Below are 26179 nucleotides of genomic sequence, written 5' to 3'. Positions count from 1 at the left end.
ACACACACACACACACACACACACACACACACACACACACACACACAGAGGTGTGTAACACATCATCTATCATCTGAGAGTTAGGGTTACTAAATAAGACTCAAATACAACACCCACATTTGCTTTCTGGGCTATCAAATTAAATGGGATGATGTGGCTAATACTGCTGCCATTGAAAGTACTGCATCTTGTGAATCTACTGTTCTTAAATAAATAGTATTCTGATACTAACGAAAAACATAAACGCGTGCGTATCTATGTTTCTGACACAGCACACTAACCACAGATGCCAAAAGCACATGCTCTATCCTAAAGCAAATGATCTTACACTACTTATGATTTAGAACAGGACTTTCTAGTTTTTGTGCCTTTTTGTGCCTATGCCGACAGGGGCTCTGGGACTCGTGCAGCTAAGCCCGCGCTCTGCCACTCAACTTCACCTCCACATCCTTTCTGTGTTTTAACGCTAAGATTACGAGGCATAGTGTCGTGTTTACAAGAACCTATAAAAGTAACGATTGCTTTGTGTGTTTAAGAGTTAAATTGTCCTGGATATTTTCGTGGCTGTTAGGGCATGGTTTGGTTGGTACAGAATGTTCCCCTCCTTTATCAGTTAAGTAAGTATTCTTGCTTCTACCCAACACTTATCTCAGATTCTATGAAAACAAACAAATAAACCTAAGTTACCCTAAGGAAACCTACATTCTAGCGTAAGGAAGGGAGGCAGTAACCGTGTAAGTAAGCTCATATTTCTGATAATCACAAATAGTAGGAGAGAAGAACGAGAGAGGAAGGGATGAGGAAGGCTGGGTTTTGGAGGTATGCGCTTGTAAATGAACTTTCTGTGGAAGACCTCACACACAGGGCAGCATCTGAGGAGAGACTAGAAAGGAAGAGGCACAAGGCCACATGGAAATATGTATCAGGACACAGCAGAAAGGACCAGCGAGTGCACAGGTACTAAGGCAGAAATTTGCTTCAAATACCAGGAAGACAGCTCTTGCGATGCATGTAATAGGGAGGAGGTCAGGTGGTAAGGGGAGGGCTGTCGGGATGAGGCTCTTAATGGATTCTTAGCAAAGCACTTGGAGAATCCTAAGCAGAACACTGTTACATTTTAAAGTGGCACTCGAATAGTGTGTTAAGAATAGACTGCAACAGAACAAGCAGAGGAGACGCTCTGCCAGTAAGTAGGCAAAGATGCTGTTATCTTGGGCCAAAGGGATGGAGGAGGAATCAGCAAACAAAAGCCAATCCAAACTCACAAGACAAAAGCACTACAGCTTGTTTCCTGAATCTGCTGAGGTAGAATCTGATGACTCAGGTATACTGAAGGAGCTAGAGTTGGATATAGTTATGTCAAATTCGATCTATAATTTATAGATGCATTTGGACACAGATACAGAAAAGGAGGTTGGGGATTTACTATCTTAGAGAAATGCAATTTGATCAAGACCCTGCAGACTGCAATGAGAGTTCAGAGAACGAGGAAGGAGGAATGGAGGGTGTGTTGTGGGGGTATTGGTGTGTACTGACACTTTAAAAATGTGCTAGGTATGGTGTATGTGGTATAAAATACATTTATACAGACCATCTACCTATGTATCTAGGAAAACAATAATGAGGCTGGGGTGTGGTGGTTCATGTCTTTAATTCCAGCACTTAGGAGGCAGGGGCAGGCGGCTCTCTGAGTTCAAAGCCAGCCTAGTCTAGAGAGCAAGTTCTAGGACAGCCAGGACTACAGAGAGAAATACTGTCATGAAAACAAAAAGGGAAGGAAGGAAGGGAGGGAGGGAGGGAGAGAGGAAGGGAGGGAAGGAGGGAGGAAGGAAGGAAGAAAGGAAGGAAGGAAAAAAGGAAGGAAGGAATAGAGAAAGAAGGGAAGGAAGAAAGAAGTAAAGAAAGGGAAAGAAAATAATAACGAAAAGTTATGGAATGGCTACATTTCAGTACAGTTTTAAAATTTTCTGTTCTAATTACAATAGATTAAACCAACCATTCAAAGAAGCTTGCACGTTGCCAACAGTGTCTTTTGGGTGCCAATGTGATCACAGGCATGTGACAAGAGGGACAGCAGGGCTCTGGCAGAGGTATCGGTTCTACCGCAGTGAAGTCAGCCACAATACTCATCACTCAGGCTGCCCTTCTTTACTAGACATAGGCTTTTGAAAATGTAAAACAAACCAGCAATCTCTGCCCAACAATGGCTATCAGAACACAGCATATGTCAAAAGAAATAAAGATGCATTGCCTAATTCACAACTGTTTTAGGAAGAAAACACCTATTTGTGCACCAGGGTGAACAGTTAATCTTTAATAGTGACTAAAATCTTAATGCATAACTGTTTTTTTTTTTGTTGTTGTTGTTTTTGGTTGATTGGTTGTTTTTTGTTTGGTTTGGTTTGATTTGGTATTCCAAGACAGTGTTTCTCTCTGTAGCCCTGGCTGTCCTGAAACTAACTCTGTAGACCAGGCTAGCCTCTGCCTGTCAACTTCTGGGATTAAAGGTTTGTGACACCACTACCCACCTGGTTCATAGTTTTTATTAGACACACACTTGTCAAAACAAAACAAAACAACAACAACAAAAAAGACCACAGAGTGTCTGGGGACATTACCTGACATTATCTTGGTGAAAATGCCACCCAGGAAATAAATCTTACTAATGCAGTCTTTCAGAAGAACAGCTGGGAGCTAAGAGATGTTACACAGCTATGAAGCCGCAGTCCCACTGTGAGCCATCACCCTGAACCTCATGGGCACTTCTAGATTCTCTGAGCCCAGTACAATCCTGTGCATTTGTAACAATATGTGTAACTCTTCCATTAAATTGGCGGCAAAAATGTGTATCTGGCAGGTTTTCTATCAAGCACTGGCCCAGGCTTTAGGAACCTAAACTTTTAAAGGTAAGAAAGCGAAATGTTGAGAGTACCCCTGGTATAGTAATCTATAACAGAAGTGGGATGTGAATTCTAAATTCTGCCAGGTTTCTTCGCGTGTGGCCAGCGGGGGAAGTGATTCGTGAATGTCACATTAGGATCCTGACTCCAGGTTGGAGAGAAGGGAAGCCTGAGCAGAATGTGCACAGGGACAGGACTCACAAAAGAAATAAAGACGCACTGCCTAACTCACAACTGTTTTAGGAAGAAAACACCTATTTGCGCAGCAGGGTGACAGTCAATCTTTAATACTGCTTTAGCGAGAAGCCCATGATAGGCAAACCTGACGCTGACTTGACTTCAAAGCCCAAAACCTGAGCTTCTCAGTAACTTCCCCACCTAGCGCAGTTCAGCCCCTGTGGGATTTCGCTTCCCTTAGTTCCCTGGTGTATTTCTGCCTTTAGCGTTCACATTTTTCTGTTTGCCTTTTAAAGCTTATTTCCGGCATACAGCTCAGCCTTGAAGGATCCGACCTAATATTAGACCTCGGAATCATCAACGATATAGCTGCCCTTAGCCATTTTTGGTCTTCTCAAATTTCTAAAAGTGTTGCGTCCAGGGATGGGGCAGTGAAATTTCCCTGTAGGGAGGTACAGCCTGTCTTTTGTTTTCTAGTTCTTGGTTTCTGGATAATACTGACATAACTCTAAAACAAGGAATAATACGGGCATTAGAAGTTTAACCTAAAAAGTCAGGTGTGTGGCTGAGCGCTATGCTTACAGAACCATAAAGGCCAAAGCAAAGAGATTAGGCATTTGAAGCTAATTTTTGAAAACACAGAGAAACTCTGTCTCACATCAAACAAACAAACAAATTAACAAAAAAGTTCACATAAGGACATAACTACCATCACGTATGAAATTCCAGTTGCTTGTAACATGTAATTCCCACAGACAGGACTATATTTAAACTACTTGAATCCATTCATTTTTTTTTTTTTAAATGGCTGAAAACCCCAGCGCGGGCAGGAAGTGGAGGCAGGCAGAGGCAGCAATGGCAGGAAGCTGAGCTGTTCTGGTCAGCTTTTGTGTGTGCCTGGTGCTGGGTTAAAGAGAGACAAGTGCTTCAGATGTCCTGAAACTGGAGTCCAAGAAAGCTGTGTGTCCATGTGGGTACTGAGAACCAAACCTGGGTCCTCTGTTAGAGCAACAAGTGCTTTTAATCTAATTCTCAGCACCAGAAAATAATACCACTGTCTCCTCCCGGCACATGGAAATTGTGCTTTAGGGAACTTGGTTCTGCGTAAGCTCGTGTGGTCAGGAGGTGGTGGAGCCAAGATTAAAACTGGAGACATTTAACCATGTCTCCCTTACTATAAAGAAAGAGGAGCGAGCAATTATGAATGAGTTTTCTGATTGGTTATCTATTACTCAATGGCCAGTCCTAAAACTATACAGATGGAGCAACACTAAACAAATTTGGCAGGTTGCATTCATATGTTCACTCATTTATAAGGACATGTAACAGCATTGGTTAAAGAAGAGGAGATTGTGGATTTGGAAGGGAAGCAGGGATGAGTGGACATGAAGGGGGCAGGGGACAAAACTATATATTACTTTTGAATTAAACTGAGAAAAGAATATTCTAGAAATTCACAGCAGGAAACATATTGGGGGTTCTTTAATTTATAGGAAGAATCACAATATAATCATCGAGTTTCACAGAATTTCCAGGTATATTTATTAGCAGAAAACAGTTACAAACTCCGAAGGAGATAGCACTTTAAGGAACTACTTTGTTATGGTAGTTTTAGAATTATACAAAATCCATAGTAAGAAAACACAGTGAATAACTGAGGTTTAACTTCTGTAGGGGAAAGAACAGCTTCAACTAGTGGCTCTCGATACTAGGTTTAAAAACAGTTGTTTCATTTATATACTGGGTATGTGTGCCATCAGAGGAGAACCTCAGGCTTTGGTCCTCACCTCCTAACCTTGCTTGAGACAGGTTCTCCGTGTGGTTCTTTGGCTAGGTTCCCCAGGCTTGCTGGCCTGAGAGATTCTCCCGCCTCCAAGTCCCACCTCTCTGTCAGGATTATAGATGTTCACGCTGTGTGTCTGCTTTTCTATGGGTTCTGGGGATTCAAACTTAGGTCCTCATATTTACACACTAATCCAAACCTCTAGCCCCTAGATTTTTGCTGTCATATTTTTGCATAGCTGATAATTTTATACAATAAAAATATACCCCCGTAAGCATTTGTACTAGAATGTATTTAAACTACTCACTTTATGTTGTAACTGATGACATATGTATATATATTATAGTTTTTTCAATCATAAACATATTCTCTACAATGCCTCAATTTATTGCAGTTGTTTTGAATTTCTGACTCACAGTTAAACATATTTCCATGATCATTTTGAGTAGCTTACATAATTAACATCGATAATATTTTACATTATTTTAAAATGTATACTTGCATAAGCTGCAAGAAATAGATCCACTAACAATCTGTTAATAGTATCACGTCATTGTAGTATAGGAAAAAAGCTTAAAAGCCTGCCTTAAGGATTTCAGTATCTAAATTGTGTTCTTAAAAAAAAAAAAAACACTAATTGGAACTATAGGGAAGTTAAGTGACTTGATCTAAGCAAGTTGGATAAAGGACAGAATTAGAAGTAGGCTGCAAACTCTTGATTCCAGCCAGGTTCCTGCTGACCTTTTATATTTCACGTCACAAAAAACGGTGGCAAGACTACACTATGAAATTATGGAGGAGACGGAGAATGTGATAAAACAGTTTATAATTTATATACACTTCTAAATCTAGCCCCTGTTAAATTGGACCATGTTAGGTAGCAGAAAAAACAAACACATAAATAGAACCAAGAAAGTTCTGTACTTAATATAACACTTATACAACTCTATTATAATTAACAGAGGTTGGCTAGCTATAGAATGTTTGATGTTATACATGGTGAGTCTGATCAACATTTATATAATTATAGATAGGGTCCCCTTTGTAGTCCAGGGTGGCTGACACCTGGAGATGTGGTGACTGATACCTGGCTGTGTGGCTCAGGGTGGCTTGGAACTTTAGTTACCTCCCAGCTCTGCCTCCTGAGAGCTGGGAACACAGGTGTATGCCATGATACCCGGCATCTTTTTAAAACTCCAGAGTACTACCCGTCAGTAACAAATTTTAAAGATCTTGAATTACCAAAATTCTTAGTTATAACCAAATCGAGGTTTAGAAGCTGGTAGATGGAATCTTGAAACACATCCACAGAGAATTCCCATGCTGTCTGCAGACAGCAAATCTAAGGAGCCTCAAGCCACCTGCATACAGGGATAGTTCTGAGTGTAACCTGCCTGCACCCCATCTGTACTATAGGTCACCTCCAGATGACTTACGATACTTACCATGGTGGAAAAGCAAATCCTGCGCAAACAGGTGTCCTGTTTGGGTTGGGTGATGATGACATCACCCATGCTCAGCACTGTTTTGTCTGACTATCCTTCCCCCATGTCCTCCTGCATAAATTTTATATCCTTGGTTGATTTTGCAGGTGAGGAACATGTGGGCATGGTGCCTAACTATATATGTGTTTAGTATTCATATTTTATAAAATGGTGATATATTATTTTTTATATACATATGTATCTGTTTTTTCCAGTCCTGGGGATTGATCCTGAGGTCTCATAAAGGTTAGGCAAGTGCTCCACCACTGAGTTAAGTCCTCAGCCTCCTTACAGCTATTTCTAAGTTTTATAAAATTGTAAAAAAGGTATTTATAGGACCTTTAAGTCTACAGTTTCTTAAAATGTAAAGTGAGTTTGTTTTTCTATATAGTATTGTTGTCCTCTCGGCCGCTCTCTTTGTCTTAACTGGGCCAGCAACAGTTTTGACCCTGCATTTTTGTCAGAAAGGCTGTGTAAGCATGAGACACACAAGCCCTGTTAGACTCAAGACTCAAGCCTGACAGGAGGCAGCTGGTGCTGAGAGAAACAGTGAGTCCACTCTTGGGTAAAACAGAGGAGCGTATTGAAAGAAGAAAATCTAGAGAAAAGAAAAACACTTATGCATGCAGACTCAAGCACAGTAGGTTCTGCGTGAATCCTGTGTTTCTGATCCTTTAAGACTCTAAAGAGTTAGCTGGGTGTGGTGGCACATGCCCGTAATCCCAGCACTCAAGGAGGCAGTGGGGAAAAGGAGGACTTCTGTGAGTTCGAGGCCAGCCTGGTCTACAAATAGGAGTCTAGGACAGCCAAGGCTACACAGAAAAACCTTGTTAATAATAATAATAATAATAATAATAATAATAATAATAATAATAATAATAATAATGGCTTTGCAGGTAAGTACACACATGCTGACAAATTATTTTCCTTACAAACATCAAAAAATCAAATTTTGGGTTGGAAATCAAAAAACAATTATTGTATCTAGTACATGCTGTCTAAGACACTTTAGGCTAATGGCATGGCACAATTACCCTAATCCTTAAACAAACGAGTTTCTTGATTCATATGTCTTCTGCAAGTGGGAGGTGCAAGCAAGAGAAGCCCTGAGTGACAAGTAGCATGCAGGCCTGAAGAAGGGCAGCACCATTTGATACTCTACCCCAGGAAGCCCCGCATGGAAAGGAAGATAATTCCTCAAAGCAACAGTCCACAAGCGTCACTGAGTCTACCTACTTGGTGATGACATTGTACACCAATGCATAGATTTACAAGACACATACACAGAGCTCATTCACCAAGAGATTGATAGATTAACTCAGGTTAACAATGGGTGTTATCACATGCAGGTGAGAAGGGTCCAGCATTTTGTCTTTAACAGGACTTTCTGGAAGCAGCCCACACAGCTTCTTTACCATCGCCCCAGGAAAGAGAGAAAGGATGTAGCCCCTGCCAGTCAACCTCAGAGGTAGCAGTTTCTGCTTGTTGTGCTGAGCTGCCCTGGGCTAGACCTGCAAGGTGGATGGCATGCAGCAAGAGATCCGAGTGAGTGACTGCTGAGTGGCGAGCCGAAGTGACATGCTGGAAGCAGGATGAGGGACAGATGACAAGGACACACAGAAGCCCAACTTCCACAGGTGACACACAGCTCTGGCATGCTGGGAAAGAGCATCAGGTGGAGCAAAACAGACGTGTGCTCATCAGGAAGGAGATGACGTTGAGCAATGATGCTGGGTGGGTTAGGAGGTGGAGAGGCATGGCGGTACACAGCGACAGGCCCTGCAAACCGTGGCTACAGCCACAAACCAAAGGACAGTCTTCAAATGCAGACAGTGTGGAAACGTACCCCCATACCTATAGAAAGGAGCACTGTTAGACGTGACAGTCATTAGTGAAAGGCTGATGGTGACACTAGTCGATAAAACTAGAAATTGATGTAAAGTTAGAAATGTATCCAAAGTGCAAGCAGCTAGTCCAACAATTGTGGCTTAATAATTTTGAGAACAGTTACTTTTAGCAGGAGAAATTTTATTTTGTATCATGGTCATGACCGCTTTTCATCTATGGTGGTAACTGTCCTTTTTTTTTTTTTCAGACACTATTCCATTAACTGTCGAATTATTACTAACTCTCTATGACACTGAATAGCTGTTGAGCTTCCTGACACAACATCAAAAATAATGCCAGAAGAACACAAGACAATACTAGGAAGTTGCACAACATGTTGGCACTGGGATGTGAGCACTCAGCCTTTGGATAAAGGGAATAAGAATCTTATTCTCATCTGGGAGATTTTTAAGATTAGACAAAGCAAAGCCTGGGGGACGACTGGGCACCAGAGAAGGAACAGGTGGCCATGATGTAATTCTTTATTTTTGTTTATTGATTTGATTGTTTTGTTTTGTGACAGGATGTTTCTACATCACTGAGGTTGGCCTCCAACTAGCAATCCTATAGCCTCAGCCGCTTGAGTGTTGGCATTATAGGAAGGTAGCAGCATACTCAGATTCTTAAGTATATTTAAACAAGATAAACAAAAACAGAACCACCACCACCACCACCAACAAAAAAAACAAAAAAACCCATAAAAAAAAAAAGCCAAACCAAAGGACTCTTGGCTAAATCATGGAGAGATCTTGAGTCTCACTTTTCCATTGTTCTCTTACTGTTTACTGAGTTAGGAGAAATGGGCCTATCTTCTAGAAAAGGAGCTCTTGTACAACATACACAAGAATGTTCTGGCTCCACATCTTTGAAATCTCTTGACCATGATTAGTTCACAAAGAGCTGAGGTGAAAAGTAGCCAATCAGTGAGTAGTTACTGAATGAATGAAGAAACCGAGATAATGTAGGTAGTTTAAAACTAACAGTTGGACTGAATCCTTGAAGAATCCAAGCCACTGTGAAGGGAAACTTAACAAGCAGGCCTACCTAAATGGAAACAGGTCTTTTTCCAGTCTTGTCATCCAGAGTGAGCCATATTCCCTGCCCAGAAAGCTCCATTTGTCTATTTACTACTTCGGCTTTCTTATGCAAGCAGATGGCCCTAGTGGTAAACAGTTCCTGCTATGCCCAAGATGTTGGGAGTAGTTGATGGTACTTAATTTATTTATTTGATTAGGTCACCTTATGTGTGAGCTACCCATGCTCTCTGCAGTAGAGGGAAAATAGATACGGTCATTTCCTGGGTTGTGGATGAGGGCCAGGCGCTGGTTTGGGAAGCTTGTGATACACTATCAAGGGCCATGTGCCTCCGTGACAGTGGAAATGTATGTGCTGCTGCCAGATTTGTTTCAGGGAAGAACAGGTCCTAGCAACTAGGACGGTGCTACAGAAACCTGTCTAGATGAGCCCACTGCTGTCTGCAGTGGGCTATCAGCTGAGTAACATTGTTCTATACAGCCTTGCTCAGGCAGCATGGGCAGTAGAAGTAAAGGAATTTTCTCCATGTGATATACTCATGCACAGAGGCTATAGCTTTGCTCAAATTATATAATGGCCTTTATTAGTTCCTACATGGAAGATATCTATGTAACTTTGGTTTCTAATAGAGCAAGACAAAAAACATTCTTCCCACTGAACTATGGGAACCTGGGGTGAGCAGAGCAAAATTATCCACATGAATTAAGAACATCAGGCCTTTCTTGGGGGAATTATTTAGTGTCTTGACAGAGGGAAGGATTCCTGCAATAGGAAATCACCAAGAAAATAAACACATTCAAGTTTTTTCCTTCATCTTCTAAAGCCTTACATCCAGAATGATGCCTGGATCTTCTGATGCACCTCTGGTCCTAAAGGTTTCTAGCATCTACAGCCTTAAAAGGATCAGCTATCAAATGGCCGCATAAGTGTTACAGAGAAGACAGAGGAGGCCTAATGTGAGTATCTATGACTCTGGCCTATTCTACACGAGTACAATCAAGAAGAAATATAACTTATTCATTAGGTTCCAGAAAATAAATGACACTATCCTAGACAGTGTGCAGAACTAGGTACTTCTTGTAATCTCATATTACACATTTTAATCTTAATGCTATACTTCAGTTCTCTAATATTTGCTGTGTGTAATTTCAATATAACTCTAAAAACAAATAGTACCTCACTTTTTCAAATCCCTGAGGGAACCTTTGATTTGTTTCATTTTGACTTGTTTCTTTGAGACAGGTCTCACTATGTCCTTTGGGCAAGTCTAAACTCATTTTATATCCACACTTGGTCTTGAACTCTCTATTATTTTTGCCTCAGCCTCTTGATTGCTGGGATTACAGGTGTGTGCTACCATGCCCAACTGAGAGACTCCTATTAAACATTGATATTTACATAAATTAAAGTAACTTATCCTGAGCAAGTATTTAATAGCTCGAGCCAAATTAAGATGAGAAGCATTACAAATTAAAGCTATTCTCATAATTACCAAGGTGTGGAATGTCCTAGGTCGATGAACTACATATATTGAGGTATTGTATTTCCTTTGTTGCACTCAGTTATTTAAAGATCCAGTCCCTTTGGTGGATAATGAGTAGCTTTCCAGACACTTGATTAAAAACTGAGGTCAGAGAACAGGCTGGAGACTAAGGCCTGGCAGGCCTCAGCAATGGCTGAAAAACGAACATACAAGAAAACCTAGCTGGCAACGAGGGAGGCTGGAGAAGACCCTTAGCCGAGGCCAACAGAACCCTGCCATTGAATGGGCACACGGCACTGCAGAGTGTTTAAGTGGCCTACGGCTCATTATAATATTAAAACATACCTCAAGGGAAACAGGGAATGCATGAAATTGTATGTAGAACTGCATGTAACAGTGCACATGCAAAAAAGACCAGGCTGTGCAAATGAAGCAGAAAGCTCACATTATGTGATATACAAAACCCCATCATCTATGAGGCGCAGCTTTTTGACCTCTGGGATCCCTCTCCCCTGGCCTGCTGCATCTGTTGGAAGTTTAATAAATTGTTTTTACTTCAGCGGCAGCATCCTTTGTTCAATTCTTTGTTCCAGTGCACAGTAACCCATAATCGCTCTAGGAGTGTGCACCAAACGCTTACATAAGCTAGTACCAAAATCATAGAAAACATTTTATTCAGTTGAAGAGCTAACTAATCTAAAACATTTAAAGATGAGGCTTCCTGAATCACTGACAGAGCTAAATGGTTCATCTGTTTATTTGGTTAACAAAAATGTCTTTATCTAACATCAAAGATTCATGAAATTATTCCGTCCAAATTTTAGCTCAATGCCAAAGTGGGATAAATAGACTTAGTCCTATCCTTGACACGCTATCCACTTTTGCACTCAAAGAAACAATGAGTGGCTACCTTTAAGAGAGGCAGAGTAGTGTGCTAATAATATAAAGCGTACATATTAAAACTGCCAGTGCTCCCTACACCAAGAAAAAAAAGGCCAGCAGAGGTGATTGCCAACTTAATCTGCAGCCATATTTATTTCCTAAATTGTCCATATTTCTTCCTGATCTGAGAATTCCTGGTTATTTATTCTATAACATGAGTGGATTCATTTTTCTTCAAGACATTATTTTATTAATGCCACCTAAGAAAATATTGCCTTTAGTGACATTTGTAGGTAAGGTAATTCCCATTTAAGATTTAGCTAACTGATGAATCACATTTTTCAATTCTTCAAAAATATTTCTTATTCTTTATTATTTTAAATGTCTTTATTGTTACAATTCTCTCCCAGAATATTTTCTAGTCAATGAACTGCTGAAGATGAAATTGCACACACTGAACTACACAAAGACAAAGCTGCAAAAGAAACTGAAGCAAAAATTAACACTTCAAGGCCAGCCACGTGGTCAAAGGAAGTAGAATAATTAATATAAGTGCATATTGAGTGTGTGCAGTAGTTCTGAGAGTTCAATAGCTAGAAAGCTTTGACAAACAAAATGAAACAGATGTCAAGACTATATTAAAAAAGTATATAAAACCTAGGCCAAAAGGCTCCCAAACATAAAACTCCATTGGCATTCAATGGAGACCATCAAAAGTTTAAAACAAGTTAGCATATTTTCATATCACCTCCTTTAAATATAATCTTGAATACAGCCTTCTATACAAGTTTTAATAACATACCTAAAGTGCATATGTATTTTATGCTACTTCTGACTGATGTGTTTAAAATCAGTCATCGTTAGCTGAGATGTCAACAATATGCTTGCCAGTTTCCATGTTTAAATTTAAAACACATAAAATGTGAAAAAAAATTGACATATTCACAGACTGATTCATTTTTCAGAATAATGTATTCATAAAACAAAAATGGATTTCTTCTGGGATAAGCCTTCTTCCTGATCTAAACTTACTGGTTACTTGGAACAAGCTTCGCTGTGATGGATATGGAGCTCTGAGTTAGGGCTTTCCCATTTTTTGGCTCAAGCCTACCTTTCACGTCTTCATCCTCAATAGTGGTGTTTGAGCTCTCAGTTGACTCCTGTTCAGAAGAAAACACAGATTTCAGCTTCATACAATGAAGGGATGACTCTTATGACAAACTTGGCTGGTGATACATACATATCATGCAAATTTCTTCAGCAGGCTGTGTGCATATGCTGACATGCAAATGGACAAATATATCAAGTGATTTCCAACAGAAACAAGATGTCATATGATGCAAACATTTTGAAGGGAGTACTCTGGTCGCCTAGTCACTGATGCAAGATGAGTCCACGTGATTTGTAGAAGCAGAAGAAATATGTAGTTTATTTAAGAATTGGATAAGATGAATTCACATTACAGCGCCTCACACAGTGTGAGAAATGGAAGGAGAAATGGAATATTCTGGCAGAATGAATTTGAAGTTTAAAATACATGGATTTATCCCTAACAAACCAATCAGTAAGTAGAATTTCTTTGTGGTGGGCACCATGTCGAGTACAGAATTTGCTGCTATTTCTCTACCTTCGACCTTTGTTGAGAAAAGGCATTCCCTCCATCATTTGATTCAGAAGGTAGGGCTATCAAGCTGAGCCAGACTGAACAAAGTTGTCAGAAAGTTTCAGGCTTATGTTTAGAACACTGGAATCATAACAAAAAAAAAATTATTTTCAAGGGAAATTATTAGACTTTTTTGCCATTTTTTTTAACTCAGAAAGTGTTAGTCGTTGAAAAAGATATCTCTTCCCACAATGAGAAGATGATGTTATTTATAAAAACTACAAATTAAGGTGAAGAACAGTAATCTCGTTTAAAAGTGCACTGCAACTACTGGCGGGAAGATGCACTTCGTAAAGCAGATTTATGAATGTTCTTACTAAAATATTCCAACAAAATATTTTCTAGTAATGATATGCTGCAGGATTTGTTAGGTATTCATTTTCCACTTGGAATGATTAAAGGCAAGAGCTGAAAATAATTGGGACCAAATTTACAGTTGGAAAACAGAGTTTCAAAGGTAATAAAAAAAATTCCAGTCAGTGTCCATTTATAGATTTGGTATTTTTAGAAAGCCATCTATTCATGTAAATACCATATATAATATTTAAAGCAAAAGATAAACTAACTAATGTCCAGAGTCTCCACAAATACAAAAAAAAAAAAAAGGCATCCATGCATTTCTTTAATGTGATGTAGCATTCAGACTTAAAAACTCAAAATGAAGGTTAAACCCATGCACTTAAAAACAAATGGATTCTTGTAAGCAATGAATAGCATGCAGCAACTCTTACAAATGACAGAGCTAGGATTACGGCAGTGTCTGCTCCAGCTGCTATGCTTGGGCTTTCATTTCAGAGTGCCATTAATGGGATTTTTCTCATATGTGCTGGTCCTGACTACCTCAAACCTTTTTGGGACTTGGAACATCTCCAGTGTCATGACACTAATGTACATCATAGATTTATAGACAAAACACTTCATGTTTTCAACATGGGTCAACTAAATATTGAACCAGAGATTCCTGATCCTTCAATGATTAGAGTAAGGACAAGACCTGTGACCATATTCAGTAATTTAGAAAAGTCTGATGCATCTTCCATCCTTTAGAGATGACACTGCACAAGAAGTTATAAACTGGACATAGAATACACTTAGAAAATGTCTTCTTTCATCCTTCAAACATGTATGCGAGTGTTGGTATGAACACAGTATACCATAATTCACAATAAGTGGAACACAGCAGTCTTCATTCAGCATAATACTTAAATATCTGTTATTATAATTCATTTAGATTGACAATAAGCATTTAACAAGAAGTGGACCTCCCTGATTCTCTTCAAATTCATGGCACACAGTAACACTACCATCAATGTCATCAAATACAGGGAATGGAAAAACAAGCAAACAGAAACAACAGCAACAAAACCACTGTGACAACAGAACAGAGGACAACTGAAATGCTCAAAAGCAACATTACATTAAAGAAATACCCACTCGTTATTTCGGAAGACGATGGGAAGATAGCAAGAAATTCTGAAATTTCATGCTGTGTGTGTTTATTGTACAATGCACAAACAGGCACAGAGAAATAGAAAGACCACATGGAATTGCTTAAGATACACAGTCATCTCAACACAAAGACTCTGTAAATGTTCAACCTGACCCTTATTTTTTATTGACTAAGGGATCATTGATTTCTCTCTCAGGCTGCCATTCATTTTAATCTGAAAGAAGTCTACATATAGTTCAAGATGAATTAGGCCTGGAGGAGCACGTGGTAACAAGAGGGCCATTTTTTTTTTCTTTCCCACTTGAGATAGAGACTCTGTTTTGACAGGGCATTTGATGAGATGTGTAATCTTATCAAAGCAAATGGGGTTGATTCTTTCTGAATACCTTGATTCCGTCAGGATTGTGGATTACAGTAGTTTGGGGCTCCTGAGTGAGAACAAAATAGAGAAAGAAACAGTTCGTATTGGTAAGTACATTCTTACTAGTCTGTGGGACAGAGCAGAGAGGACCAACAGACAAGACTAAATAGTGACAAGAGCTAAAGCCATGTCAAGGGCTTTCAACAGGTGACAGGATCTCTGAGGAGGCCTCCCCGTGAGCCCATGAGATCACACGTCCCTACCCAGAAGCAGCATGCAAAAGACCTTATTCCTGATAGCTGAATGACGGGCAGGGCTTTGCAGTTTGGGGACCTAAAGAGGCACCCACTGTTTCATCAGGCCCTACACCAGGCAGGACTTCCCTTTCTTCTCTGAAAACTCTATTGCCGTCTGTCTCACAGAAGAAGGCCAAGATCATCGTAAAGAGAAATATCGGAGAAGACATCAAATTCTCTGTGAAGATTTTTTTTCCAGCTGTATTGCCTTGGGACTTGACTCTGAAGTCATTATAATCAACACATAGCTGAGAAGCCTGGAACACTGGACCACACTTTAAAAAATATCCACAAAACTGCCCAAAGCAGTGCACATCAAAGCGCATAAAAAATTGTGAAGAATACTTTAAAAAGTTCATTTAAATGTTTTAGAACTAGTCATAAAACACTATCATTGGAAACACAGTTGAGATGTTCTATGTTAATCACATCAAAAATAAGTTTTCTGCCTTATCAACTTCATATATAAAATACTAAGCTGTCCTTTCTTCTCTATGAATACTCTATTGCCATTTGCCTCACAGAAACTGGCCAAGAACAGCATAGATAGAAATATCTGAGAAGACAGCAAATTCTTTATATACTATTCATTATATTATTGTTAGGTAACATTTTTCACAAAGAAACTATTATTTTCACATAGTTTTCTTTGAGAAAACTACATGGATAATATTAAAATGTAAAAATATATATTAAAAAAAAAAAGGAATGAGTGTTCACAGAGAGATAGCACATTTGTTACATCTACCAACGGTTGCCTTGGCACCTGTGAGTTGCTGTAACCGGGGTGGTCTTCACCACAGACACTTCCCCCAAGGGGAAGCCTGAGCTGCCCACCTAGAAAACCCAACCGCTGCTTCTTTTCTTCCTTGCTGTAGCCTGAGCTGCGACACTTGCTTCACTAGTATATAACCTGTTATTTTTGTTTTGTTTGTTTTCTGTTTTTTTTTTTTTTTTGAGTCTTTCTTTCTCTTACCTATTTTTAAGAAAACATTTATTTTTCTTTTACAGGTCTAGGGATTGAACCTCAGGGTCTCTTTTAAGTTAGGAAAATGTTCTCTCACTGAACTATGCTCTTAGCCCTTGTAACCCTCAATCTCAATATGCCTTTTCCTCCAAACGTTCTTCAGTTGAGCCTACTTGTTAATCTAGTAAAGGTAACGCCTAACATTTTCAAGACAATGGCAATAACAGTCTGGGCACAGTAATGAATAAAAACAAGTTCTGGGAATTGTAAGTCAAATTATGAAACCATGTTAAGAAGATCTTTTATAATCCTATGTACTAAACACCAGGATTCAGATTTTGAATTGTAACACGCTATTCCAATGTGTAAAAGTAACTGAGTTAATTCTATACATTTGACTGAAATGGACTGTCTGATAGCTTAGCCTTCTGTGTTATACACTCTCATTCTGTGGAAAAAATGAAAGTGACAATTTAATTTGAAACACAATAGACAGAAAGCTTTGACATAGGCAGTGCCTCTTTATCCCAGAAAGTGAAGTCTTGCAAAGCCATGTTGTCTTTCAATAAGAGAGAAATGGGAACTCTGAATAAGGTCTACTTTTCATGTCATCTTGCAGGAATCCTGTTAGCTCTCCTTGATGCCAACACTCTCTTCGTAGAAAGAGAAACCATTGTTTGCACGATCAGTAGCAATCATCACCAGAAGAGCTAAGAGTAACTAAAGCGCATTCTACTGCGTTTCCCAGCCAGCATGCAAGAATTCCAACTGCAGAGAAAAGCATGATGTTTCACAATGAAATGAGACGTCTCGTGTTAGAAACACACTGCTTGAAAACTATCTCAAGAAAAGAAAAGAAAAGAAAACAAAACAAGTTTTTCTTCTATCTTTGAAAGCAAAACCAAACCAAACAAAAAACCCAAATCCCCAAACAACAACAGCCCCTCCCCCCAAAAAAAACCCACCGACAAATGAAGTATTGATACATAGATATCAATTTAGTGAAAGCGTATGAGTGAAACAATAGCAAACAGTGCAGAATTTAAGAAGGGTACAAGAGTCCAGGTATACCAGCGCCGGGGTAGGAATATTTTCTTTGGGGCTGGTTACCACGTTGGCTTTGTTGTTTATCTGTGGATACGCAGAAAACAGAAACAGAGATGCCTTTATCTTCTTGGTCTACAATGTCTACAAGTAGCGTGTCTACACGGAAATACAGACATGAGAATAAGGAGCCACAGGAGATGGATGAGAAAGGCTGTATTGGCTGACATGAGTGAAGAGCACATCTAGTCCCTGAAAGGTAACTTCCTATTGGGGAAGAGTGCATGATGAGGCCATCGCAACCTCCTGTCCAATCATCAAGATTCTTGTGATTAAAATGCCACAGGAAAGTAATGTGTTTAGTGTTGTTCATCAGTAGATGCAAATGAAAGACAAACACTCTGGAATAGTCTTCCTGTTTTGAGAAAGACTTTCTTCCTAGAACTGCCTCATTCTAGTGAAAATGTAACTCACTTGTATCTAAATGCACACAAACTTATCAGGTAAAGTGCATGACTACCCAACACCTGCCCACATTCATACATGAACAACACACACACTATCATGTTTTGGAGGCATTTATGGTGTTCTTCCAAACTATAGGGAAACGTCTAATAAAGCCAGAAGAACTAGCTTTCAAAGATTCAGTTATCAAGCACCATGTTCAACTGTAGCTGTTTTTTAACTGTACATGTGAGTTTATGTACTGGAGATTATGGAAGTGATGTAGTTTTCTTGTTTGAAACCTGAATGCAACGAAGTATTTAAACAGTACAGTATTATTCTCAGGAGGCGTGAAAAAGGTGTTGTAGTTATTCTGTTAAGGTTAATACTTCTTTTAAAGAAGCTTAGCTAGAATGAGCCCATGCTGAAATCACTTTCACATTATTCGTAAACTCAAGGCAACTGTATTAAGTTGTGTCTGAATTAATTTAGCAATTACAGTTGTCAATTAAAAAAACGAGTAAACACTCGTTATGTCCTGGCTTCTTTAGTCTCAAAGAGAAAACTGGGTTTTGCTTTCACAGATGGGCAAACTCATGAACAGCCCACGGACAAGGGTTCAACTTATTTACCTAAGAATTCTATCAGAGAGAGAACAATGCAATGTGAAAGCGGGGCAGCATGTTAGGAGTGCTGGTTAGCGCTGACCTAGGACACTCTTTTTCTACTCCCACTAACTAAGAAACAGGACTGTGCACTGTGTGCATTTTCCCAGTAGGAGAAATCTGGCAGACACAGGTCCTCACCATCATCTGAACACTCGAACTGGACCTCCTTTTCTGAATTGACCAATCAAACAGAAAGAAAGAGAAAAGAAAAAAAAAACAAAACAAAAAACAAACAAACAACAACAACAACAAAAAAAAACATGGCCTGTTGAATTTTAAAGTAACAAAACATGGAATACATAATTTTGTTGCTGAAGAGGTGTTTCTAAGTTGGCTGGAGGGAAACTGTTCTGAAAATGTTATCACATCAGGGTAACAGTGAGAACAACTATCTATTGGACCTGTGAGCTCTCCAGTACTGAGCAGTACAGAAAACCATGAGGGAAACATTTGGAAACTTAAAAATACCCATTTTCCTCAATGTCACACCGGGAAAAGGCAGACATCCACTGTCATTATTGAAATCTAGAATGAGTGAAATAAGCAGAAGGAAGACACATTTAGCTTGAGGAATGGAAAATGGTGACCTAGTGAGCACAGGGCACAGTGTCTCCAGAGCTGGAAATTCTCAGGTCACACACAGACAGGTGGTGAGGTAATGAATGACTCCATATAAATTTAGGAACTGACAAATGCCTTTTTATGTCATATTTTTCAGTAAGAACTGACCACCTGATTGGGTCAAGTTCAAAGGTTAGAATATTAATTGATTCCCAAGAGTGTTGACCTGTTGAGGAATGTACACATCGGCCATTAGAAGAGAAAGAAAATGATTAACAATACTTTCACGTGATACTCTGGAAAGACAACAAATTATTAACCAAGTATGAGGTTACACGATTAAAAATAAACTCTCTGTAACCAAGACATTATCGGTAGAAAGTAAATTATATTATATTGGTTAGAAAACCAAGAAAGTAAAAATATTTTTGCTATCATCTTTCTTGGAAGGTTTTCCTAGTGTCTGCTCAGGGTAGCACCTTGAGCATGCCTTTAATCCTTAGGATTGAAACTCATGGGCTTTAGAGAAACTGCCCAAGTAGGGACATTTACTCGGTGGTGCCTTTGACTTCTCAGATAAACTTTTCCCACATTTTGGTGGGCTTCAAATCCATAATCATAATTACATTAGATTTTTTGTAAGTTCTTAGGTCAGCAGTGTGGTTTGGGACTGTGTAGAAGCAGAGAGGTCCTAAACATTTACTTTATACAGTGGCTATATTTTAAATATTGTTTTTCATGGTTAATACATAATCAAGTGAAAAGGATCGAATGTTTGTTAGCAGATATGATAATCATGTTTGTGTGTTGATCTATTGTGTGCTTCAGCCTGCACCCTCTTTACAGAACTGTAAAGTGCAATAGCTACACAGACTTGGGACTTTCAGGTAACATTATAACTATCCAACAGCATATGAAAGTCAGAGACAGTTTAAGAGAACCGTTTAACTTACCTTTACTCCATCTGGCTTCTTCAACAAACTCTTGGCTGCTACAAAACGAGAGCAAAATCACTTTAGTGAGTTATCCACAAACCCTCAGGGAGATGATGACAAATCAAGTAATCGTCTCCTGCCACCTTTGCTGAGCTATGGCCAACATACACCAAACCATCAAGGTCACACTGATGAGCAAGAGCTTACAGGACACTGAGATACAGTATCACTTTTCTGGTTCTGCCACGGCAAATTCAGAACTAAATTCTTGCATAGTTCATGGCATGAAGTTGAACACTTTACCAGCTGTGCACTGGACTTTATGTCACTGTTGGTTCTGAAAAGGATACTGGAACTTTTGCTGGACTATCCTTCATAATCCAGAAAGTTGGTTTCAGTCTCGAGACACCAGCTGACAGACTGAATACATGTTCATTCACGCCACGTCTCGTGACCATGTCAGCTCTGCTACTGAAGCTCCTCTTTCTAGAGGTTGAAATCTCATTCACAAAAATTTGCTCTGGCTAAACCAATGTCTTCTTTATTTTGTTTTTTAATCAGATAACTCCAGTTGGACTGAAAATACAAACATCTACATAAATCAAATGGTACTTTATTGACCAGGAGCAAATTTTTTAAATGCTTAGCATATGGTAATAAGAAACGCATTCCGTGTTCTTTTAGACTTCAAAATCAGAATACAAAGCCTTCCTAAACAAAGGTCTTTGAATGGACAAATTAGAAACCATAATATTTGGAACAATATCTAAAATAAAATGAAATCTTAAAGACATAGGTTCTCATAGGAAACTTCCTTTTTCTAGGGCACTTGAGCAACTGCTTATATTTTACCAATTTCCGTCAGCCTATTAAAACTAGAAAGCTTCTAAAGATGACTGCATACACAGTGAACAGCAAGTATAACTGTAACGACAATTAATATAGTGGTGTAGAACACTCACAGATCTGGAGGACACAGTATGTACTTCCATTTAATGCTAATATACACAGTCATTTAAGCACAGGGAGCCTGACATTTAAAATAAAACACCTGGCTGTAACGAAACTACACAAATATTTCGTTTATTGATATTCCTTTGGTTTGGAATGCTATTTTAGTTTTCAATTTGGCAATATTTTAAATTTACCTAAAAGACACAGATATTGATTTTATCTCGTTTTAAGCAACACGGCTATTAAATTTTATCAACGAAGACTGTTATTCAATAGTTGCCTTAGTTATGGTGAAAAAGGAATACTAGGGAACTCTTGTGGCAGTTAACAGGCTAGAGAGCAAACAGAATAATTTGGATTGCAATAGCAAGCAAAGAAGACAATGATTTGGGGGAAGCAGCCATTTGGCTTGGGAGAAGCAGAGCCATCATTTGTGTGACTACCACCTTACCTCACAAGAAATACATTCCATATTCAGGAAGAAAAGAAGAAATAAAAACAACTTTATAACAACATACTTACGGACGTTTAATTTAAAGAGTATGTTTGGTAACGAAAAGAATGAATGAAATACTCAAAACTAAAATGCAACTACAAGATGGAACTAGAAGATGTAACTGAATATCATGTTATTCAGTTGATATAAAGGTGATGGGTCAAAACAGTTTGCTTTTCATGCAGAAACATTCAGAGACAACATGGAATTCACCTATTAATCATGGTTTTTGGTTTACAGAATGGTGAAAAGGAACACATGAGGTATACTAAAGCATCTATAAATGTGTATAGTCATTATTAATAAAGTCCCAATTTACACTTAGGGTGTATTGAGAACTTCAACAAAATATCATTTTAGTTCTAGAGAATCTTTGAAAAGGTCTCTCTTCAATAACAACAGACACTATTGAAATCCCCTTATTTCTAGTGATTCACCGAGTACCAGGCCACAGTGAAATATCTGTTTAGTTTAAGGTCATATATACTGGTTAATGCTTAATGACCTGGCACTGAGCCCACCCACATAAACGTGAATCACATTAACTAGGTATTTACAAAACAGCCTGACACAGGCTGCAGCATCGGATCTGGGCAACGCAGGCCCTGAATGTGTAGCACTGGGCACTGTACTGGCACGTGGTGGCCATTGCTCACCAGCCCATCATTTCACATGGGTTCTAAGTGGGAAGAACTGCCCTGCTAACACGGTCAAAGCAGTAACTAGATGACTGAAGAGATGTCTGGCTCTCAAACTACTCATATGATCCTGACCACCCGATTGTCGCTTTAACCTCCTGGCTGGGCAAGACAAAGTCAGAACTCGTCACTGAATGCACCACATCCCTATCCAAAACCAAAAGCACTGTTACTTTTGACAGCTGTTCTGAGACTAAACTTCTAAACTGTGCTACTATTATTTTTTTTTTAACAGTGTCTCACTACATACCCTGGTTGGACTAGAACTATCTAGGCAGAGCTGGCCTTGAACTCACAAAGTTCCACCTTCCTCTGCCTCCTGAATGCTGGGATTAATTACATGCAACACCCGATGACCCTCCGCAGATTACAAGTTTATCAAAGGTAACTTAGTTGCTGCTTTAGACCGCTCCATATGTGCTTTATGAGCACTTTCCAACTTTTGAAGGCCTATGGCTTTTAGATCATTTATCAAAGAGGGCTCCAAAACGTAAAAATTACTTCCCTGGAAGTAATACAGACTTTACGTCTATTTTGGAGAGTCACTTTTATAGAAAAGAAACTTCTTGGCTGAACTTAGCGCCTGTGCTCCTTTCTTTTTCTTCTATTTCCCCCCAGGCAATCATTTGGAGGTATACTATTGTGGGAAGATGCCCCCATTTGCCCAGGTAGTCAGTTCTCTGTGAGTTCTCACTATACAGCGTTAGTCCTTGTAAGCAGTCTTAAAGAATGTGAAGACACACTAGTCCTAAGTTCAAAAGAAATTAGGCCTATCAGAATGGGTTTCCACAAAATGCCTCATCTTAAAAAGTCTTTCTTTTTGAAATTCCATTAATTAGACACAAAATCACCCTCATGGTTATTTATGAAATATCAATTTAAAAAATGAGACATATATATCATACTTGTGTGACTCCAGCATTTTGAGAACTAGGTGTCCGGTCTGGGTGGCTACAGGAGTAGGAGTGTCCCCGTCCCCACTGTGTGTATGTGTGTGATAACCCCTTGTAGTTATTAGACTTTATAAATTTTTCTTAAACACACACACACACACACACACACACACACACACACACAGGCTAGAGAAAGGCAGAAGATAAGTAGCAGAGTTCAAATGTGTATACCTGAAAAATTTCTCGTAGCCAGCATAGTTGTCAAGATGGCGCCCTATCAAAGAAACAAGAAAAAAAAAGATCATAGTTGCCTCTACAACTCTCTGACCTAAAATCATGTAGCAGGGGCTAGCAAGCTTCCTGGTTTTATTTTCGAATAGGACTTTGTCACACTGTGCAGCTGCTTCCTCTGAGGAGAGAGAGAAACCACGGCACACATTGATACATCCAGCCCATGTCCCATCCTGGACTCAATTATGGAGCTCCCTCAGTTTCCCTCAGATCCAGGAGGTCTGACTATTGACATCTACAGTGTCAAAAGTTTTGCCTAAACTTTCCCTTTTAGCAGTTTTCTTTTTAACCTCAGCAAATCAACCCTCCCACCCCTTCCGCAACAATGTCAAATTTCTTACCTTCAGTTTCCGTCTAGCGTTAAATTTCTTCAGGCAGTCTACAGTCTCCTGTCTGTGCATCATGGACGCAACAGTGGAGCGTTGCTAAAAGAAGAGAAGAAAGAGTGACTTGGGGATGTTTAAAATATACCAAAGTCAGTGAAAAGTCACAGTTTCGCCCAATCTTTACTAAGGGCCTCTGAACGCATAAAATCAAATTGCAAGTATTTAACCTTCAAAGTTACCTACAGGAAAGCACGGTTTTACAAAGACTATTAGTGACTGAGCTCAAACACTGATGAATAGAAGGTACAGAAATGAAGAATATTCATAATCTCTCAGATCATCATTTTAGTGAACATTTTATCACATTTTTATTAGAACACCCTCCATTTACTTAGCATTATACAACCACCCTAAAAATTTACAGAAGTTTTTAGATCCCCTTACAATTTCCTTCATTTTTCCTTAGGGCTTCTTCACAGTGTTTGGACCACTGCAGCTATCCGGCATCCCCCCAAAACTATCTCTAGCTTGTAAATTTCACATGTTTCCAAAGCTGCTTAATCATGAAAGAATTGGAATTTGTAAATTTTTTTCCTTCTGGTTGTCATTTTTTATTCTTTGTTCATGAGTCTTAATAACTGGAATGGGAACTAGTCATTCCTGTTACTGTAGCCAATAATTAGCAATTTGTGCAGTTTGGAGTTCGCCACAGGCAATGGTGTTTTTCACTATTATAAAATTCATTTGTTAAATACCTTGAGTGAAAAATACATTAATGTTCATTTTTTCTGCAAGATTATTTTAAATCTACGAAAAAAAAAATGACTAAGAGTTTACTTTTAGTTTGGCCTCCAGGGCGTATGGGAAAGTGACTTACACAGATCCATGGGTGTTTCAGTGCCTCAGAGGCTGTGATGCGTTTGGCAGGGTTGATGGTAAGCATTTTGTTGATGAGGTCTTTGGCTTCAGGTGTCACCGTGTCCCATTCTGGTGATGGAAACTTCAAAGATAGAAATTAGCAAAAAGTTTTTAAAAATAGACACACTAAACCAGACATGTTGGTACATGCCTTTAATCCCAACACTAGGGAGCCAGAGACAGAAGGATCAGGAGTTCCAGTTAAGCCTTAGCTATGTGGCAAGATCAAGGGTAGCCTGGTATGCATGAGATCCTCTTAAAACACTTCTACTCCCTCACAGAGTCAAATGAAGAAAAGCCAAATATATTTCTCATTTCTATAAGCAGTGCACTGATTCATAAAATTTCCCATTATATAAGTTAAATTATATCAAAAATAGATTAATTAATAGTACTTCTAATGCTACAAAAAAGAAAAACTGACAAGATGAAGTTGGTCATGTTTATTTTTATTTTGGTCCATTGGCTTTGATGTGAGCATGTCTGAAATATTAATGTGTGAATTTCTAAAACACTTAACCAGAAATAACGCTTGCAAGATAGCCATGATCTTGCAAGCCCCAGGAGAGACTGGAGAAAGAAATCATCTTGAATTGTCACCATCTCTCATTCTACCCAAAAAGAAACCATTTCTCCATTATGCTGTGATTTGAAGAAGGGTAGATTGTACATGACAACTGGCTGGACCAGGAAGCAGATCCAAAGCACCTCCCAAGATAAATTTGCACTCAAAAAAGGTTGTGGTCACTGTTTCATCGTCTGCTGCTAACCAGATCCACCATGGCTTCCTGAATCCCAGGAAACAATTACATCTTAGATGTGTGCTCAGAAAACTGATGAGATACACCAGAAATTGCAGTGCCTACAGCTGCCCAGTGGTATGAGGCGCAATGCTTCAAAAGCTGAATCAGGCTATGAAGTGTTAAGTCTGTTACAGCCACCTGGCCTCTCCCAAACTGACCAAACATCTTCAAGCACTTCTACAAGAAAACACTTCTACAACTAACAAGATGCAGAAAATGCCTTCCAGAAATTCACTGACTCCAGAAACATGAATTTTTATGCAATGGAAATAAACTTATTTCTCGCTGTCAAAAATATATTGACTGGACTGTGATGGTTCCTATTTTGACTAATAAAGATGTAGTTATAACGATTTGAAATTTATAGTCTGAAACTCTAAACTTTTTGCACAAACCCAATGGTCATCCTAACTATTTTTGATAATTAATCTTCCTTTTACATGATAAGTCTATTTTGTACTGACATAACAGTAGATAGACTGTTCTTCACAGGTTAAGAGAAATTTACCCCAAAATAGTAGATAAATGACAGAATATCAAATTATTAAAAAAATATTAACAGCAACAACAACCCTTGCCCTTGGCAGCAAACCAACCAACCCTCTTCCGAAGCTGCATGGAGACTTATCACATACATCATAAGCTCCAGCCTTGATCTGCTGGTAGAGTCTATGCTGGTCTTCATCCCAGAAGGGTGGGTAGCCCACCAGCAAGATGTAGAGGATGACACCTGAGGGGACCATAAGAGACAATGAGTCAAATGTGGCTGACCAACACGGG

At 39.1% G+C, this 26179-nt stretch overlaps 1 protein-coding gene across 12 annotated transcripts in view; it reads right to left on the bottom strand.

Annotated features, from left to right (window-relative positions):
* The window catches only part of Camk2d (calcium/calmodulin dependent protein kinase II delta), a 246572-nt gene that overhangs the window by 22898 nt on the left and 197495 nt on the right, over positions 1-26179 (bottom strand). For 3 of the 12 annotated variants that reach the window (XM_055628212.1, XM_055628207.1, XM_055628202.1), the window contains exons 9-16: positions 26035-26129; positions 24556-24678; positions 23694-23777; positions 23293-23335; positions 20039-20076; positions 17440-17499; positions 15131-15172; positions 12743-12791 (exon numbers count right to left, since the gene is read on the bottom strand). In XM_055628212.1, the coding sequence (XP_055484187.1) occupies positions 12743-12791; positions 15131-15172; positions 17440-17499; positions 20039-20076; positions 23293-23335; positions 23694-23777; positions 24556-24678; positions 26035-26129 (534 nt within the window). The remainder of the gene's footprint in view (positions 1-12742; positions 12792-15130; positions 15173-17439; positions 17500-20038; positions 20077-23292; positions 23336-23693; positions 23778-24555; positions 24679-26034; positions 26130-26179) is intronic. The other 9 variants (XM_055628214.1, XM_055628208.1, XM_055628211.1 and 6 more) reach the window with 5 other exon arrangements.

This window comes from Psammomys obesus, unplaced genomic scaffold, assembly GCF_907164565.1.
Source record: "Psammomys obesus unplaced genomic scaffold, mPsaObe1.curated_primary_1811, whole genome shotgun sequence".
Taxonomy (NCBI): Eukaryota; Metazoa; Chordata; class Mammalia; order Rodentia; family Muridae; genus Psammomys; species Psammomys obesus.
The sequence above is the reverse complement of the archived record's forward strand: the minus strand, read 5'-3'. Positions and strand labels throughout refer to the sequence as shown.